Source organism: Pavona decussata, unplaced genomic scaffold (assembly GCF_977016875.1).
Source record: "Pavona decussata unplaced genomic scaffold, jaPavDecu1.1 SCAFFOLD_366, whole genome shotgun sequence".
NCBI lineage: Eukaryota > Metazoa > Cnidaria > Anthozoa > Scleractinia > Agariciidae > Pavona > Pavona decussata.
The window spans coordinates 2,181,612-2,201,803 of NW_028145742.1; the positions used below are offsets into that span (position 1 = coordinate 2,181,612).

The 20,192-nt window shown below is 36.9% G+C and overlaps 1 protein-coding gene across 1 annotated transcript in view; it reads left to right on the forward strand.

Moving 5' to 3' along the window:
- LOC146452737 (organic cation transporter protein-like) overlaps window positions 1–20,158 on the forward strand; it is a 32,055-nt gene extending 11,897 nt beyond the window's left edge. The window contains exons 9-11 of the mRNA XM_085097293.1: window positions 273–345; window positions 17,840–18,042; window positions 18,176–20,158. Coding sequence (XP_084953419.1) covers window positions 273–345; window positions 17,840–18,042; window positions 18,176–18,257 — 358 coding nt within the window. The 3' untranslated portion in view covers window positions 18,258–20,158. The remainder of the gene's footprint in view (window positions 1–272; window positions 346–17,839; window positions 18,043–18,175) is intronic.
- Window positions 20,159–20,192: the final 34 nt, after the last annotated feature.

A 20,192-nucleotide genomic window follows, 5' to 3' on the forward strand; every position in this document is an offset into this window, starting at 1 on the left:
CAGTAGTTAGACTAAAAAAAAAAGTCGGCTTTTGTGTTGGCTGGTCAACGAATGCGCGAGGTTTTCAAACGAAAGGAGGTCTCGAGCGACTGTATAAACGAAGAGTGGGACTGGGGAGGGACAGTTTTCTCCTCGCCCACATGCTTGTGAGTATGCGTGCTTCGCGCATGAGTATCCACGCTCTCAGTGCTTCGCTCCTTTCAATCTATTTAAGAGAATAAAATAACTGTTTTGCAGTCTACGAAGAGGCTAACTTTAAAAACTGTTATTAGGAACCTCGCCGTGGGTAGCTGTTCAATGCTTGCTCGACTTGGTTCAATTGCAGCTCCTTATGTTGTTATGCTGGTAAGAGAATCTTCCTAGTTAACGTTCCTTGTTCAATCTGTAATGTGCGCACTGTGTTTACAACCTCCACTTAAGAAGCGCTAAAATGAACTGTGACAATTTCAACAATTTGGACCGTGACTTCTATTATGGTTAACTCAATATTAACATTAAAAAAAAACTAGGAAAACTAACTAGAGTGTATAGTATTAGGATGAAAATTAGACCAACAATCAGAGTGTATAGTATCACAATCAAAATTATGCAAAAATTCATAGTGTATAAACCATAGTGCATAGTATTGGGATGAACATTAGACCAAAATTTATACTGCATAGTATTAGAATAAAAATTAAACCAAAATCTATAGTATTGGGATTAAAATTAGAACAAAAATCATAGTCTATACTACTAGAATGAAAATTAGACCAAAATCCATACTCCATTGTGCGTAGTATTAGCATGAAAATTAGACCAAAATCCGTACTGTAATGTATTACGATGCAACTATAAAGGGTCTCAGAGGACATTTTCGGACACACTGATTCGATTGGAAGTTTTTTTTTTTGAAAGAATGTTTGTCGGGAGTCAAAAAATCGACTTTTTTTCCAAACGGGTAAGTCCAGGGTTTTCGGTCCAATATGACCAAAGTTTGAAGTCGCCATTTTTCACTCGTTTATGTGCCTAGAGATCTCGGCGTGTCGTAAAACTCCCTTGGGAATATTTTCAGTGCAAATAACGCCCTGACAAAGAATTTCCTGTTTAACTCTCACCCAGACTTCATCTTTTGTGCGCTATTTCTTTGTCCATGGTCCCTTGAGAGGTCTAAAAAGTGTCTCATGGGACGTTTTCGGACACACTGATTCGATTGGAAACTTTCAAAAGAATATTTGTCTTGCGTCCAAAAATCGACTTTTTCCAAGGGGTATGTCCAGGGTCTTAAGTCAAATATGACCAAATTTTTAACTCGGCATTTTTCACTTGCTTATGTCTCTAGGGCTCTCGGCATGTCGTAAAACTCCCTTGGGAATCATTTTTAATTGGAAAAAAACGCCCTGATAAAGAATTTTCTGTTATCTCTCACCCTCACTTGATCTTTTGTGGGCTATTTCTTTTCCCCTGATCCCTTGCGAGGCCTAAAAAGTGTCTCAAGGGACGTTTTCAGACACACCGATTCGATTGGAAGCTTTTAAAAGAATATTTGTATTTTGACCAAAAATCGACTTTTTTCCAAGGAGTTAGTCCAGGGTTTTTGGTCAAAAATGACCAAAGTTTAAAGTTGGCATTTTTACTTGTTTACATCCCTAGGAATTTCGCTGTGTCGAAAACCTCCCTTGGGAATCATTTTTAAGTGCAAATAACTCGCTGACAAAGAATTTTCCGTTCAAGTCTCACCCTGATTTTGCCTATTTCTTGGTCCCTGGTCCCTTGGGAGGCCTAAGAAATGTCTCAGGGGACGTTTGCAGACACACTGATTCAATTAGAAGCTTTTAAAAGAATATTTGTATTTTGGTCAAAAATCGACTTTTTTCCAACCGGTTAGTCCAAAGTTTTTGGTCAAAAATGGCCAAATTTTGAAGTTGGCAGTTTTCACTTGTTTATGTCCCTAGGAATCTCGGCGTGTCGAAAAACTCTCTTGGGAATCATTTTTAAGCACAAAAAACTCCCTAGGCTCGATTTCCGCCGCTCCCTCGGGTCCGGCTTTCCTCCCCGTCTTTTCGGGGGGGTGAGCGCGGGCTCATTTTCCCGAACAGCGGCTGGTAATCGAGCCTAAAAACTCCCTGACGAAGAACTTTCTGCCTTACTCTCATCCTGATTTCATGTTTCGAGGGCTTTTTTTTTTTTTTTTTTTGTCCCTGGTCGCTTGGGAGGCCGAAGAAATGTTTCAGAGGACGTTTAGGAACACACTGATTCAATAGGAACCTTTTAAAAGAATATTTTTTATTTTGACAAAAAATCGACTTTTTTTAAAGGGGTTAGTCCAGGGATTTTGGTCAAAAATGACCAAATTTTCAAGTTGGGATTTTTTCACTTGTTTCTTGTTTATGTCCCAAGGAATCTCGGCGTGTCGAAAACCTCCCTTGGGAATTATTTTTAAGTGTAAATAGCGCCCTGACAAAGAATTTTCTTTTTAACTCTCACCCTGATTTCATATTTCGTGGGCTATTTCTCTGTCCCTGGTCCCTTGGGAGGCCTAAGAAATGTCTCAGGGGACGTTTTCGGACACACTGATTCGATTAGAATCTTTTAAAAGAATATCTGTATTTTAACCAAAAATCGACTTTCTTCCAAGAAGTTAGTCCAGGGTTTTTAGTCAAAAATTACCAAATTTCGAATTTTGCATTTTTCTCTTCTTTATGTCCCTTGTAATCTCGGCGTGTGGAAGAACTCCCTTGGGAATCATTTTTGAGCGCAAAACACTCCCTGACAAAGAACTTTCTGTTTAACTCTTATCCTGATTTCATATTTCGTGGGCTATTTCTTTGTCCCTGGTCCCTTGGGAGGCCTGAGAAATTTCTCAGAGGACGTTTAGGGACACACTGATTCAATAAGAACCTTTTAAAATAATATTTTTATTTTGACTAAAAATCGACTTTTCTTTAAAGTGCCTATGAAGCGAAAATTGTCTTTAGGTAGTTATAAAATTTACCCTTTCAAACACGTGATTTCAAAGTTTGAGATTGCTGGGGTAAAAATTGCCGAATTTGTGAGCGCTCAAAGTTGGGCTATTTTGCCTTCAGAAATCGTATGCGAATCGGGCGGCCAAAATGCCAGGTGACAATAACCGCTGACATCACATTGGCGCCAAGAATTGCAATTCATCATGGCGGGATAGAAGAAAGGTAAGCGACAGCGAGGGCGATATTGCGTTGCTGGCGTCCGTAACAAAGAGAGTTGCCAGAATCGATCGTTTACAGAATCGCTAGACATGTTTTTCTCTTTCTACAATCCTTTTTGGCGGCAAGAACGGAATGAAAATAAACAACTTTTCTGCACCAACGTGACGTCACAACTTGGAATTTAGCATAAAACTCGATCCAGTCCTCTGACCATTTTTGAAAGCAAAATAGCCCAACTTTCAGCGTTTGTAAAATATACAAGTTTTACCCCAGTACTCTAAAACTTCGGAACCGTATATGCTAAAGTGCAAATTTTATAACTATACAAAAACAATTTTCGCTTCATAAGCACTTTAAGGGGTTAGTACAGGGTTTTTGGTCAAAAATAACCAACTTTTGAATTTGGCATTTTTCTTTTGTTTTCTGTCCCTTGAAATCTCAGCGTGTCGAAAAACTCCCTTGGGAATCATTTTTAAGCCCAAATAACTTTCTGACAAACAATTTTCTTTTTAACTCTCACCCTGATTTCATATTTCGGGGGCTATTTCTTTGTCCCTGGTCCCTTGGGAGGCCTAAGAAATGTCTCAGAGGACGTTTAGGGACACACTGATTCAAGTGGAACCTTTTAAAATAATATTTTTATTTTCACCAGAAACCGACTTTTTTCCAAGGGGTTAGTCCAGGGGTTTGTGGTCAAAAATAACCAAATTTTCAAGTTGGCATTTTTCACTTGTTTATGTCCCTAGCAATCTCGGCGTTTCTAAAAAAATCTCTTGGGAATCATTTTTAAGTGCAAATAACTCCCTGACAAAGAATTTTCTGTTTAAATTTCACCTTGATTTCATATTCTGTGGGCTACTTCTTTGTCCCTGGTCCCATGGGAGGCCTAAGAAATATCTCAGGGAATGTTTTCGGACACAATGATTCGAGTAGAAGCTTTTAAAAGAATATTTGTATTTTGACAAAAAATCGACTTTTTCCAAGGGGTTAGTCCAGGGGTTTTTTGTCAAAAATGACCAAGTTTTGAATTTGGCATTTTTCACTTTTTTATATCCCTAGGAATCTCGGGGTGTCGAAAAACTCCCTTGAAAATCATTTCTAAGTGCAAATAACTCCCTGACAAAGACTTTTCTGTTTAACTCTCACCCTGAGTTCATATTTTGTGTGCTATTTCTTTGTCCCTGGTCCCTTGGGAGGACTAAGAAATGTCTCAGGGGACCTTTTCGGACACACTGATTCGATTAGTAGCTTTTAATAGCATATTTTTATTTTGACTAAAAATCGACTTTTTTCTAAGGGGTTAGTCTAGGGTTTTTGGTCAAAAATGACCAAACTTTGAAGTTGCCAATTTTCACTTGTTTATGTCCCTAGGCATCTCGACGTGTCAAAAAACTCCCTTAGGAATCATTTTTAAGTGCAAATAATTCCCTGACAAAGAATGTTCATTTTAACTCTCACCCTGATTTCATATTTCGTGGGCTATTTCATTATCCCTGGTACCTTGGGAAACCTAAGAAATTTCTCACGGGACCTTTTCGGACACACTGATTCGATTGGAAGCTTTTAAAAGGATATTTGTATTTTGACCAAAAATCGACTGTTTTCTAAGGAGCAAGTCCAGGGTTTTTGGTGAAAAATCACTAGATTTTGAAGTTTTCATTTTTAACTTGTTTATGTCCTTAAGAATCTCGGCGTTTCGAAAACTTCCCTTGGCAATCATTTTTAAGTGCAAATAACTCTCTGACAAAGAATTTTCTGTTTAACTTCCACCCTGATTTCATATTTCGTGGGCTATTTCTTGGTCCCTGGTTCCTTGGGAAGCTTAAGAAATGTCTTAGGGGACGTTTTCGGACACACTGATTCGATTGAAAGCTTTTAAAAGGATAGGATATTTGTATTTTGACCAAAAATCGACTGTTTTCTAAGGGGTAAGTCCAGGGTTTTTGCTCAAAAATCACTAAATTTTGAAGTTTTCATTTTTTACTTGTTTATGTCCTTAAGAATCTCGGCGTGTTGAAAACCTCCCTTCGGAATCATTTTTAATTGCAAATAACTCCCTGACAAAGAATTTTCTGTTTAACTCTCACCCTGATTTCATATTTTGTGGGCTATTTCTTGGTCCCTGGTTCCTTGGGAAGCTTAAGAAATGTCTTAGGGGATGTTTTCGGACACACTGATTCGATTGAAAGGTTTTAAAAGGATAGGATATTTGTATTTTGACCAAAAATCGACTGTTTTCTAAGGGGTAAGTCCAGGGTTTTTGCTCAAATATCACTAAATTTTGAAGTTTTCATTTTTTACTTGTTTATGTCCTTAAGAATCTCGGCGTGTTGAAAACCTCCCTTCGGAATCATTTTTAATTGCAAATAACTCCCTGACAAAGAATTTTCTGTTTAACTCTCACCCTGATTTCATATTTTGTGGGCTATTTCTTGGTCCCTGGTTCCTTGGGAAGCTTAAGAAATGTCTTAGGTGATGTTTTCGGACACACTGATTCGATTGAAAGCTTTTAAAAGGATAGGATATTTGTTTTTTGACCAAAAATCGACTGTTTTCAAAGGGGTAAGTCCAGGGTTTTTGCTCAAATATCACTAAATTTTGAAGTTTTCATTTTTTACTTGTTTATGTCCTTAGGAATCTCGGCGTGTCGAAAACCTCCCTTCGGAATCATTTTTAATTGCAAATAACTCCCTGACAAAGAATTGTCTGTTCAACTCTCACCCTGATTTCATATTTCGTGGGCTATTTCTTGGTCCCTGGTCCCTTGGAAAGCCTAAGAAATGTCTTAGGGGACGTTTTCGGACACACTGATTCGATTGAAAGCTTTTAAAAGGATATTTGTATTTTGACCAAAAATCGACTGTTTTCTAAGGGGATAGTCCAGGGTTTTTGATCAAAAATAACAAAATTTTGAAGTTGGCATTTTTCACTTGTTTATGTCCCAAGGAATCTCGGCGTGTGGAAAAACTTCCTCGGGAATCATTTTTAATTTCAAATAACTCCCTGACAAAGAATTTTCTGTTTAACTCTCACCCTGATTTCATATTTTCTGGGCTATTTCTTTGTCGCTGGTCCCTTGAGAGGCCTAAGAAATGTCTCAGGGGACGTTTTCGGACACACTGATTCGATTGGAAGCTTTCAAAAGAATATTTGTATTTTGAACAAAAATCGACTTTTTTCCAAGAGGTTAGTCCAGGGCTTTTTTGTCAAAAATGACCAAGATTTGAATTTGGCATTTTTCACTTTTTTATATCCTTAGTAATCTAGGCGGGTCGAAAAACTCCCTTGAAAATCATTTCTAAGTGCAAATAACTCCCTGACAAAGACTTTTCTGTTTAACTCTCACCCTGAGTTCATATTTTGCGTGCTATTTCTTTGTCCCTGGTCCCTTGGGAGGCCTAAGAAATGTCTCAGGGGACCTTTTCGGACACACTGATTCGATTAGAAGCTTTTAATAGAATATTTTTGTTTTGACCAAAAATCGACTTTTTTCCAAGGGGTTTTCTAGGGTTTTTGGTCAAAAATGACCAAATTTTGAAGTTGCCATTTTTCACTTGTTTATGTCCCTGGGAATCTCGACGTGTCAAAAAACTCCCTTAGGAATCATTTTTAAGTGCAAATAATTCCCTGACAAAGAATGTTCTGTTTAACTCTCACCCTGATTTCATATTTCGTGGGCTATTTCTTTATCCCTGGTACGTTGGGAAACCTAAGAAATGTCTCACGGGACCTTTTCGGACACACTGATTCGATTGGAAGCTCTTAAAAGAGTATTTGTATTTTGACCAAAAATCGACTTTTTTCCAAGGAGTTAGTCTAAGGTTTTTTGTCAAAAATAACAAAAATTTTGAAGTTGGCATTTTTCACTTGTTTATGTCCCTAGGAATCTCGGCGTGTCGAAAAACTCCCTTGAAAATCATTTCTGAGTGCAAATAACTTCTTGACAAGGACTTTTCTGTTTAACTCTCACCCTGAGTTCATATTTTGTGTGCTATTTCTTTGACCCTGGTCCCTTGGGAGGCCTATGAAATGTCTCAGGGGACCTTTTCGGACACACTGATTCGATTAGACGCTTTTAATAGAATATTTTTATTTTGACCAAAAATCGACTTTTTTCCAAGGGGTTAGTCTAGGGTTTTTGGTTAAAAAATGACCAAATTTTGAAGGTGGCATTTTTCACTTGTTTATGTCCCTAGGAATCTCGGCGTGTCGAAAACCTCCCTTGGGAATCATTTTTAAGTGCAAATAACTCCCTAACAAAGAATTTTCTGTTTAACTCTCACCCTGATTTCATATTTTGTGGGCTATTTCTTGGTCCCTGGTTCCTTGGGAAGCCTAAGAAATGTCTTAGGGGACGTTTTCGGACACACTGATTCGATTGAAAGCTTTTAAAAGGATATTTGCATTTTGACCAAAAATCGACTGTTTTCTAAGGGGTTTTTGCTCAAAAATCACTAAATTTTGAAGTTTTTATTTTTTACTTCTTTATCTCCCTAGGAATCTTGGCGTGTCGGGGGAATGCCTTGGGAATCATTTTTAACTGCAAATAACTTCCTGACAAACAATTTTTTTTAACTTCCACCCTGATTTAATATTTTGTGGGCTATTTCTTTCTCCCTGGTCCCTTGGGAGGCCTAATGTCTCAGGGGACGTTTTCGGACACACTGATTCGATTGGAAGCTCTTAAAAGAATATTTGAATACTGACCAAAAATCCACTTTTTTCTAGCGTTTTTGGTCAAAAATGACCAAATTTTGAAGTTGGCATTTTTCACCTGTTTATCTCCTTAGGAATGTCGGCGTGTCGAAAACCTCCCTTGGGAATCATTTTTAATTCCAAATAACTTCCTGACAAAGAATTTTCTTTTAAACTCTCACCCTGATTTCATATGTTGTGGGCTATTTCTTAATCCCTGGTCCCTTGGGAAGCCTAAAAAATGTCTTAGGGGACGTTTTCGGACACACTGATTCGATTGAAAGCTTTTAAAAGGATATTTGTACTTTGACCAAAAATTGACTTTTCTCTAAGGGGTAAGTCAAGGGTTTTTGGTCAAAAATCACAAAATTTTGAAGTTTTCATTTTTCACTTTTTTATGTCCCTAGGAATCTTGGCGTGTCGAAAAATACTTTTGAGGTTTATTTTTAAATGCAAATAACTTCCTGACAAAGAATTTTCTGTTTAACTCTCACCCTGATTTCATATTTTGTGGGCTTTTTCTTTATTCCTGGTACTTTGGGAGGCCTAAGAAATGTCTCACGGGACCTTTTCGGGGGTCAGTCTAAGGTTTTTGGTCAAAAATGACTAAATTTTGAAGTTGGCAATTTTTACTTGTTTATGTCCCTAGGAATCTCGGCGTGTCGAATAACTCCCTTGAAAATCATTTCTAAGTGCAAATAACTCCCTGACAAAGACTTTTCTGTTTAACTCTCACCCTGAGTTCATATTTTGCGTGCTATTTCTTTGTCCCTGGTCCCTTGGGAGGCCTAAGAAATGTCTCAGGGGACCTTTTCGGACACACTGATTCGATTAGAAGCTTTTAATAGAATATTTTTGTTTTGACCAAAAATCGACTTTTTTCCAAGGGGTTTTCTAGGGTTTTTGGTCAAAAATGACCAAATTTTGAAGTTGCCAATTTTCACTTGTTTATGTCCCTAGGAATCTCGACGTGTCAAAAAACTCCCTTAGGAATCATTTTTAAGTGCAAATAAATCTCTGACAAAGAATGTTCTGTTTAACTCTCACCCTGATTTCATATTTCGGGGGCTATTTCTTTATCCCTGGTACTTTGGGAGGCCTAAGAAATGCCTCACGGGACCTTTTCGGACACACTGATTCGATTGGAAGCTCTTAAAAGAGTATTTGTATTTTGACCAAAAATCGACTTTTTTCCAAGGAGTTAGTCTAAGGTTTTTTGTCAAAAATAACAAAAATTTTGAAGTTGGCATTTTTCACTTGTTTATGTCCCTAGGAATCTCGGCGTGTCGAAAAACTCCCTTGAAAATCATTTCTGAGTGCAAATAACTTCTTGACAAGGACTTTTCTGTTTAACTCTCACCCTGAGTTCATATTTTGTGTGCTATTTCTTTGACCCTGGTCCCTTGGGAGGCCTATGAAATGTCTCAGGGGACCTTTTCGGACACACTGATTCGATTAGACGCTTTTAATAGAATATTTTTATTTTGACCAAAAATCGACTTTTTTCCAAGGGGTTAGTCTAGGGTTTTTGGTTAAAAAATGACCAAATTTTGAAGGTGGCATTTTTCACTTTTTTATGTCCCTTGGAATCTCGGCGTGTCGAAAACCTCCCTTGGGAATCATTTTTAAGTGCAAATAACTCCCTAACAAAGAATTTTCCGTTTAACTCTCACCCTGATTTCATATTTCGTGGGCTATTTCTTGGTCCCTGGTTCCTTGGGAAGCCTAAGAAATGTCTTAGGGGACGTTTTCGGACACACTGATTCGATTGAAAGCTTTTAAAAGGATATTTGCATTTTGACCAAAAATCGACTTTTCTAAGGGGTTTTTGCTCAAAAATCACTAAATTTTGAAGTTTTTATTTTTTACTTCTTTATCTCCCTAGGAATCTTGGCGTGTCGGGGGAATGCCTTGGGAATCATGTTTAACTGCAAATAACTTCCTGACAAACAATTTTTTTTAACTTCCACCCTGATTTAATATTTTGTGGGCTATTTCTTTCTCCCTGGTCCCTTGGGAGGCCTAAGAAATGTCTCAGGGGACGTTTTCGGACACACTGATTCGATTGGAAGCTCTTAAAAGAATATTTGAATTCTGACCAAAAATCCACTTTTTTCCAAGGGGTTAGTCTAGCGTTTTTGGTCAAAAATGACCAAATTTTTAAATTGGCATTTTTCACCTGTTTATGTCCTTAGGAATGTCGGCGTGTCGAAAACCTCCCTTGGGAATCATTTTTAACTGCAAATAACTTCCTGACAAAGAATTTTCTTTTAAACTCTCACCCTGATTTCATATGTTGTGGGCTATTTCTTAATCTCTGGTCCCTTGGGAAGCCTAAAAAATGTCTTAGGGGACGTTTTCGGACACACTGATTCGATTGAAAGCTTTTAAAAGGATATTTGTATTTTGACCAAAAATTGACTTTTCTCTAAGGGGTAAGTCAAGGGTTTTTGGTCAAAAATCACAAAATTTTGAAGTTTTCATTTTTCACTTTTTTATGTCCCTAGGAATCTTGGCGTGTCGAAAAACACTTTTGAGGTTTATTTTTAAATGCAAATAACTTCCTGACAAAGAATTTTCTGTTAAACTCTCACCCTGATTTCATATTTTGTGGGCTTTTTCTTTATTCCTGGTACTTTGGGAGGCCTAAGAAATGTCTCACGGGACCTTTTCGGGGGTTAGTCTAAGGTTTTTGGTCAAAAATGACTAAATTTTGAAGTTGGCAATTTTTAACTTGTTTATGTCCCTAGGAATCTCGGCGTGTCGAACAACTCCCTTGAAAATCATTTCTAAGTGCAAATAACTCCCTGACAAAGACTTTTCTGTTCAACTCTCACCCTGAGTTCATATTTTGTGTGCTATTTCTTTGACCCTGGTCCCTTGGGAGGCCTATGAAATGTCTCAGGGGACCTTTTCGGACACACTGATTCGATTAGAAGCTTTTAATAGAATATTTTTATTTTGACTTAAAATCGACTTTTTTCTAAGGGGTAAGTGTAGCGTTTTTGGTCAAAAATGACCAAATTTTGAAGTTGCCATTTTTCACTTGTTTATGTCCCTGGGAATCTCGACGTGTCAAAAAACTCCCTTAGGGATCATTTTTAAGTGCAAATAATTCCCTGACAAAGAATGTTCTGTTTAACTCTCACCCTGATTTCATATTTCGTGGGCTATTTCTTTATCCCTGGTACTTTGGGAGGCCTAAGAAATGTCTCACGGGACCTTTTCGGACACACTGATTCGATTGGAAGCTCTTAAAAGAGTATTCGTATTTTTACCAAAAATCGACTTTTTTCCAAGGAGTTGGTCTAAGGTTTTTTGTCAAAAATAACAAAAATTTTGAAGTTGGCATTTTTCACTTGTTTATGTCCCTAGGAATCTCGGCGTGTCGAAAAACTCCCTTGAAAATCATTTCTGAGTGCAAATAACTTCTTGACAAGGACTTTTCTGTTTAACTCTCACCCTGAGTTCATATTTTGTGTGCTATTTCTTTGACCCTGGTCCCTTGGGAGGCCTATGAAATGTCTCAGGGGACCTTTTCGGACACACTGATTCGATTAGACGCTTTTAATAGAATATTTTTATTTTGACCAAAAATCGACTTTTTTCCAAGGGGTTAGTCTAGGGTTTTTGGTTAAAAAATGACCAAATTTTGAAGGTGGCATTTTTCACTTTTTTATGTCCCTTGGAATCTCGGCGTGTCGAAAACCTCCCTTGGGAATCATTTTTAAGTGCAAATAACTCCCTAACAAAGAATTTTCCGTTTAACTCTCACCCTGATTTCATATTTCGTGGGCTATTTCTTAATCTCTGGTCCCTTGGGAAGCCTAAAAAATGTCTTAGGGGACGTTTTCGGACACACTGATTCGATTGAAAGCTTTTAAAAGGATATTTGTATTTTGACCAAAAATTGACTTTTCTCTAAGGGGTAAGTCAAGGGTTTTTGGTCAAAAATCACAAAATTTTGAAGTTTTCATTTTTCACTTTTTTATGTCCCTAGGAATCTTGGCGTGTCGAAAAACACTTTTGAGGTTTATTTTTAAATGCAAATAACTTCCTGACAAAGAATTTTCTGTTAAACTCTCACCCTGATTTCATATTTTGTGGGCTTTTTCTTTATTCCTGGTACTTTGGGAGGCCTAAGAAATGTCTCACGGGACCTTTTCGGGGGTTAGTCTAAGGTTTTTGGTCAAAAATGACTAAATTTTGAAGTTGGCAATTTTTAACTTGTTTATGTCCCTAGGAATCTCGGCGTGTCGAACAACTCCCTTGAAAATCATTTCTAAGTGCAAATAACTCCCTGACAAAGACTTTTCTGTTCAACTCTCACCCTGAGTTCATATTTTGTGTGCTATTTCTTTGACCCTGGTCCCTTGGGAGGCCTATGAAATGTCTCAGGGGACCTTTTCGGACACACTGATTCGATTAGAAGCTTTTAATAGAATATTTTTATTTTGACTTAAAATCGACTTTTTTCTAAGGGGTAAGTGTAGCGTTTTTGGTCAAAAATGACCAAATTTTGAAGTTGCCATTTTTCACTTGTTTATGTCCCTGGGAATCTCGACGTGTCAAAAAACTCCCTTAGGAATCATTTTTAAGTGCAAATAATTCCCTGACAAAGAATGTTCTGTTTAACTCTCACCCTGATTTCATATTTCGTGGGCTATTTCTTTATCCCTGGTACGTTGGGAAACCTAAGAAATGTCTCACGGGACCTTTTCGGACACACTGATTCGATTGGAAGCTCTTAAAAGAGTATTTGTATTTTGACCAAAAATCGACTTTTTTCCAAGGAGTTAGTCTAAGGTTTTTTGTCAAAAATAACAAAAATTTTGAAGTTGGCATTTTTCACTTGTTTATGTCCCTAGGAATCTCGGCGTGTCGAAAAACTCCCTTGAAAATCATTTCTGAGTGCAAATAACTTCTTGACAAGGACTTTTCTGTTTAACTCTCACCCTGAGTTCATATTTTGTGTGCTATTTCTTTGACCCTGGTCCCTTGGGAGGCCTATGAAATGTCTCAGGGGACCTTTTCGGACACACTGATTCGATTAGACGCTTTTAATAGAATATTTTTATTTTGACCAAAAATCGACTTTTTTCCAAGGGGTTAGTCTAGGGTTTTTGGTTAAAAAATGACCAAATTTTGAAGGTGGCATTTTTCACTTTTTTATGTCCCTTGGAATCTCGGCGTGTCGAAAACCTCCCTTGGGAATCATTTTTAAGTGCAAATAACTCCCTAACAAAGAATTTTCCGTTTAACTCTCACCCTGATTTCATATTTCGTGGGCTATTTCTTGGTCCCTGGTTCCTTGGGAAGCCTAAGAAATGTCTTAGGGGACGTTTTCGGACACACTGATTCGATTGAAAGCTTTTAAAAGGATATTTGCATTTTGACCAAAAATCGACTTTTCTAAGGGGTTTTTGCTCAAAAATCACTAAATTTTGAAGTTTTTATTTTTTTACTTCTTTATCTCCCTAGGAATCTTGGCGTGTCGGGGGAATGCCTTGGGAATCATGTTTAACTGCAAATAACTTCCTGACAAACAATTTTTTTTAACTTCCACCCTGATTTAATATTTTGTGGGCTATTTCTTTCTCCCTGGTCCCTTGGGAGGCCTAAGAAATGTCTCAGGGGACGTTTTCGGACACACTGATTCGATTGGAAGCTCTTAAAAGAATATTTGAATTCTGACCAAAAATCCACTTTTTTCCAAGGGGTTAGTCTAGCGTTTTTGGTCAAAAATGACCAAATTTTTAAATTGGCATTTTTCACCTGTTTATGTCCTTAGGAATGTCGGCGTGTCGAAAACCTCCCTTGGGAATCATTTTTAACTGCAAATAACTTCCTGACAAAGAATTTTCTTTTAAACTCTCACCCTGATTTCATATGTTGTGGGCTATTTCTTAATCTCTGGTCCCTTGGGAAGCCTAAAAAATGTCTTAGGGGACGTTTTCGGACACACTGATTCGATTGAAAGCTTTTAAAAGGATATTTGTATTTTGACCAAAAATTGACTTTTCTCTAAGGGGTAAGTCAAGGGTTTTTGGTCAAAAATCACAAAATTTTGAAGTTTTCATTTTTCACTTTTTTATGTCCCTAGGAATCTTGGCGTGTCGAAAAACACTTTTGAGGTTTATTTTTAAATGCAAATAACTTCCTGACAAAGAATTTTCTGTTAAACTCTCACCCTGATTTCATATTTTGTGGGCTTTTTCTTTATTCCTGGTACTTTGGGAGGCCTAAGAAATGTCTCACGGGACCTTTTCGGGGGTTAGTCTAAGGTTTTTGGTCAAAAATGACTAAATTTTGAAGTTGGCAATTTTTAACTTGTTTATGTCCCTAGGAATCTCGGCGTGTCGAACAACTCCCTTGAAAATCATTTCTAAGTGCAAATAACTCCCTGACAAAGACTTTTCTGTTCAACTCTCACCCTGAGTTCATATTTTGTGTGCTATTTCTTTGACCCTGGTCCCTTGGGAGGCCTATGAAATGTCTCAGGGGACCTTTTCGGACACACTGATTCGATTAGAAGCTTTTAATAGAATATTTTTATTTTGACTTAAAATCGACTTTTTTCTAAGGGGTAAGTGTAGCGTTTTTGGTCAAAAATGACCAAATTTTGAAGTTGCCATTTTTCACTTGTTTATGTCCCTGGGAATCTCGACGTGTCAAAAAACTCCCTTAGGAATCATTTTTAAGTGCAAATAATTCCCTGACAAAGAATGTTCTGTTTAACTCTCACCCTGATTTCATATTTCGTGGGCTATTTCTTTATCCCTGGTACGTTGGGAAACCTAAGAAATGTCTCACGGGACCTTTTCGGACACACTGATTCGATTGGAAGCTCTTAAAAGAGTATTCGTATTTTTACCAAAAATCGACTTTTTTCCAAGGGGTTAGTCTAAGGTTTTTGTCAAAAATGGCCAAATTTTGAAGTTGGCATTTTTCACTTGTTTATGTCCTTAGGAATCTCGGCGTGTCGAAAACCTCCCTTGGGAATCATTTTTAATTGCAAATAACTCCCTGACAAAGAATTTTCTGTTTAACTCTCACCCTGATTTCATATTTTGTGGGCTATTTCTTGTTCCCTGGTTCCTTAGGAAGCCTAAGAAATGTCTTAGGGGACGTTTTCGGACACACTGATTCGATTGAAAGCTTTTAAAAGAATATTTGTATTTTGACCAAAAATCGACTGTTTTCTAAGGAGTAAGTCCAGGGTTCTCGCTCAAAAATCACTAAATTTTGAACTTTTCATTTTTTACTTGTTTATGTCCCTAGGAATCTCGGCGTGTCGAAAACCTCCCTTGGGAATCATTTTTAATTGCAAATAACTCCCTGACAAAGAATTTTCTGTTTAACTCTTACCCTGATTTCATATTTCGTGGGCTATTTCTTTGTCCCTGGTTTCTTGGTAGGCCTAAGAAATGTCTCAGAGGACGTTTAGGGGCACACTGATAATTGGAACATTTTAAAAGAATATTGGTATTTTGACCAACAATCGACTTTTTTCCAAGGGGTTAGTCCAGGGTTTTTGGTCAAAAATAACAAAATTTTGAAGTTGGCATTTTTTACTTGTTTATGTCCCAAGGAATCTCGGCGTGTGGAAAAACTTCCTCGGGAATCATTTTTAATTCCAAATAACTCCCTGACAAAGAATTTTCTGTTTAACTCTCACCCTGATTTCATATTTTCTGGGATATTTCTTTGTCGCTGGTCCCTTGGAAGGCCTAAGAAATGTCTCAGGGGACGTTTTCAGACACACTGATTCGATTGGAAGCTTTTAAAAGAATATTTGTATTTTGACCAAAAATCGGCTTTTTTCCAAGGGGTTAGTCCAGGGGTTTTTTGTCAAAAATGACCAAGTTTTGAATTTGGCATTTTTCATTTTTTATATCCTTAGGAATCTCGGCGTGTCAAAAAACTCCCTTGAAAATCATTTCTAAGTGCAAATAACTCCCTGACAAAGACTTTTCTGTTTAACTCTCACCCTGAGTTCATATTTTGTGTGCTATTTCTTTGACCCTGGTCCCTTGGGAGGCCTATGAAATGTCTCAGGGGACCTTTTCGGACACACTGATTCGATTAGACGCTTTTAATAGAATATTTTTATTTTGACTAAAAATCGACTTTTTTCCAAGGGGTTAGTCTAGGGTTTTTGGTTAAAAAATGACCAAATTTTGAAGGTGGCATTTTTCACTTGTTTATGTCCCTTGGAATCTCGGCGTGTCGAAAACCTCCCTTGGGAATCATTTTTAAGTGCAAATAACTCCCTAACAAAGAATTTTCTGTTTAACTCTCACCCTGATTTCATATTTTGTGGGCTATTTCTTTGTCCCTGGTCCCTTGGGAGGGCTAAGAAATATCCCAGAGCACGTTTAGGGACACACTGATTCAATTGGAACCTTTTAAAAGAATATTGGTTTTTTGACCAAAAACCCTAGACTAACCCCTTGAAAAAAAGTCCCTGGTCCCTTGGGAGGCCTAAGAAACGTCTTAGGGGACGTTTTCGGACACACAGATTCGATTGGAAGCTTTTAAAAGAGTATTTGTATTTTGACCAAAAATCGACTTTTTCGCAAGGGGTTAGTCCAGGGTTTTTGGTCAAAAATGACCAAATTTTGAAGTTGGCATTTTTTACTTGTTTATGTCCCTAGGAATCTTGGCGTGTCGAAAAACTCCGTTGGGAATTATTTTGAAGTGCAAATAACCCCTGACACTTTATAGTATTAGGATGAAAATTAGACCAAAATCCATAGTTGTATCGTGATTTGATGAAAATTACTCGACAATCCATTGTCTATAGTATTAGGACGAAATTTAGACCAAACTCCGTAGTCTGTAGAATAAGGATGAAAATTAGGCCAAAATGCATATTCTATACTATTTGGATGAAAATTAGGCGGAAATCCATGGTCTATAGTATATAGTAATGAAAATTAATGCTATAGTATTATGATGACAATGAGGCCACAATCCATGGTCTAGAGTATTGTGATGAAAATTAAGTCAAAATCCATAGTCTATAGTGTTAGGATGAAAATTTTGCCAAAATCCGTTGTCTTTAGTATTAGAATGAAAATTAGCTCAAAATCCATAGTGGATAGTATTATGATGAAAATTAGCCAAAAATCCGTAGTCTATAGTAATAGGATCGAAATTAGGTCAAAATCCATAGTCTATAGTATTATAATTATGATGAAAATTAGGCGAAAATCCATAGTCTATAGTATTACGATTAAAATTAGGCGAAAATCCATATTCTATAGTATTATGATGAAAATTAGGTCAAAATCCATAGTGTATAGTATTATGATGAAAATTAAGCCGAAAGCTATAGTCTCTGGTGTTAGGATGCAAATTACATCAGAATCGATAGTCTATATTAATAGGATTACAATTAGGTCAAAATCGATAGTCTATAGTATTACGATGAAAATTAGGTCAAAACTAAAGTGTATAGTATTTATATGAAAATTAAGCGCAAATCCATAGTCTATAGTGTTAGGATGAAAATTAGGTCAAAATCCATAGTCTATAGTATAAGCATGAAAAATACGCGGAAATCCATAGTCTATAATATTAGGATGAAGATTAGATTAAGATCCATAACCTATAGTATTATGATTAAAATTAGGTCAAAATCCATAGTCTAGTATTAGGATGACAGTTAGGCCACAATCCAAAGTCTAGAGCATTATGATGAAAATTAACTCAAATCCATTGTCTATAGTATTTTGATGATAATTAGGCAAAAATGCATTGTCTATATCAAAATCTATAATCTATAGTATTAGGATGAAAATTACACCAAATTCATAGTCTATAGTTATGTTATGTTATAGTATAAGGATGGGAAATAGGCAAAAATGCATAGTCTAACGTATTAGGATAAAAAGATGACTCCATTAATACCAACACCACCATCACTTCTAAAAAGCAACTAAAAGCCGAACGTATTTTTTGTTTTTGTTGTTTAGTCTCAGTTACCCGGACTCAGCCTGACCCTTCCTATGGTCATCTTTGGAGTTTTGGCTTTAACTGCTGGCCTTCTGTTACTGTGGCTTCCAGAGAGCCTCAATTCAAAAATGTGTCAGACGATTGAGGAAGTAGCTGCTGCAGAAGAGTTTTACGGCTTTGTGTGGATGGGAAAACGGGTTCCGAACCCATTCCCTTGTTTAAGGTGGGATGCCTAGAAATCAGTTTACATAAAACGTGCATTTTGAGATGTTCCTGGTCAGCTTGAATACATTTTGAATACGCATTATTTTTTGCAACTAATAACTTTGAATTTATGTTTTGTTTTTGCCTTAAAGGTCGCCCAACGTAGACGTAAATTCATCACAGAATGTTCCTAACAGCAGAGCATTTGTCACAGAAAATTCACCATTAACATAAACAACTATTAAAATTGTATATTTGTTTTATAGAATTTCATATTTAACCCTGTTTATAAATTACCAATTTTTGAAAACAGAAACAATTAATTAAACAAAGGAAAAGGTCTTCGTTTGTTGTAGTTTCCACGTTTGAGGTTATGAGAGGATATAAAGGAACTCATCACACACATGTCGTTTTATGCATCGATTTGGATCTTTGAGGAGACTCCATTCTCCTTTAGCGCGGTGATTTTAATTTTGATGCATGCCAGATGATGTAATTCTGTTGATACTACTGTAAAGAGCACCTTCAAATTAATAAAATGGCGAAGTTTTAATGTTTTGTCTTTTAAAATAGCGAAGATGTAGTTCCCTTAAGTTTTAGAATTTTATAGCCTTTAGTATGCTTGCCCGTTTCCATACAAACGTCTATAAATTTTCGTGAATTAAGGATCTATATCTTTGCAATTTTACAGACAACACTCTCAAACTCGGTGTTTTTTCCAGCATTGTCAATGGTTTTTCGTTACCCTGCCCTACATTAAAATTTTAAACTGCCACGATAAAGGTCAATTCTAAACATTACAACAAAAAACACCGCCCTCTAAGCTTTAACAAGATTCTGAGAAACTGTGAGAGCAGTGGTACGAGTAAGGGATTGTGGGATCGATTGGGTAGACGGATGGACATCACGTCTACAAAAACGATCCCATAGTCCCTCACTCGTGTCAGTCTCCCCATCGTTTCTGGAGTGGAGAATACCAGGAGCCATTCAAAGTGAAATAGTTTATTTAGGATAAGACATTCAGTACCGTGATTACAGTGAATCCAGATGCGTCTTAGTGTACAAAACTGGATTATGTTACGAGGGAAACATCTTGACACCATGTTAGGAAAGCTTAGCACTGATAACAAGTTTCTAGTGTTTTGTGTGATTGAGGAGGTTAAAGTGGTAAATTTAGGTTCAAGAATTTCTGTTGTTTGTATCAAGTTTTGCATAAGGATTTAGCTTTTTATTGTTACTTGGCGTAGCATTCTTAGTCAGTTTAAGAGAATACGCCGCTTCGCTATGTTTACATTCAGCTGCAGTCACCCGTAAAGGGAACTTCTCAATTAATTGCTTTGTTTTCATGCTTTGCGTTATTTGCTAAACAATAATCCTATAAAAGCCAACAGTACTTGTTGTCGTTAAGCGCTTTCTGGAACATTGAGTTACTACACAACTGTTCCTTGTGTTCGTTTCTAAAAATACTATTTCACCAAACAATTACTTTAGTTAAGTTAATCTATCTGCCTTAATTAGTTTCCATTAAAAGTGCGCGGTGTCTATTCAATTTGACACTTTTTGCTTTAATTCAATACATTCCGAGTTATTTTAAGTCGAACCTTCGCACAGTAATAGCTGTTAATTTGCTTTTCGGCATTGCTCTCTTCACCGCAAAAGCCAGATCTAGATTAAAAGTATGAATGGTTTTGCTGACTCGTAGAATTCCAAATATGCACTTTTTGTTAAAGGTGGTAAACTCTGTAATTAAACAGCGAGGGTAGGTGCTTCGGCAGCCGTTCGCTGACCTTGCAACTCTATTCATACTTCGCTGGTACGTGCTCCAAGAGCTTTTGTTGACTCTGCTGCTCTTGTAATTTATTGTTTTAAGGAATTTTCAATTTAGGTTACTTTTAAAAATAGCCTTTGTAACAATAGCTTCCAGAGTTAAAAATATATTTTGTGGTTTACTTTCGCTAAGATCAAACAAGTTGTGTATGCACTTCTTTGTATTTCTTTTAGTTAAATAGCTGTTCGAATCATATATAACGTAGTCAGTTTGTACTGTTTTTCGATTACATCCATGATTACATCTGCAACAACCTGTACGATTACAACTTTGTACGAGTGCTAGAAATAAACGCTGTTGGATCCAAGTCAAGTTTCTCTCATCGCTGTGTGCCAGTTCGT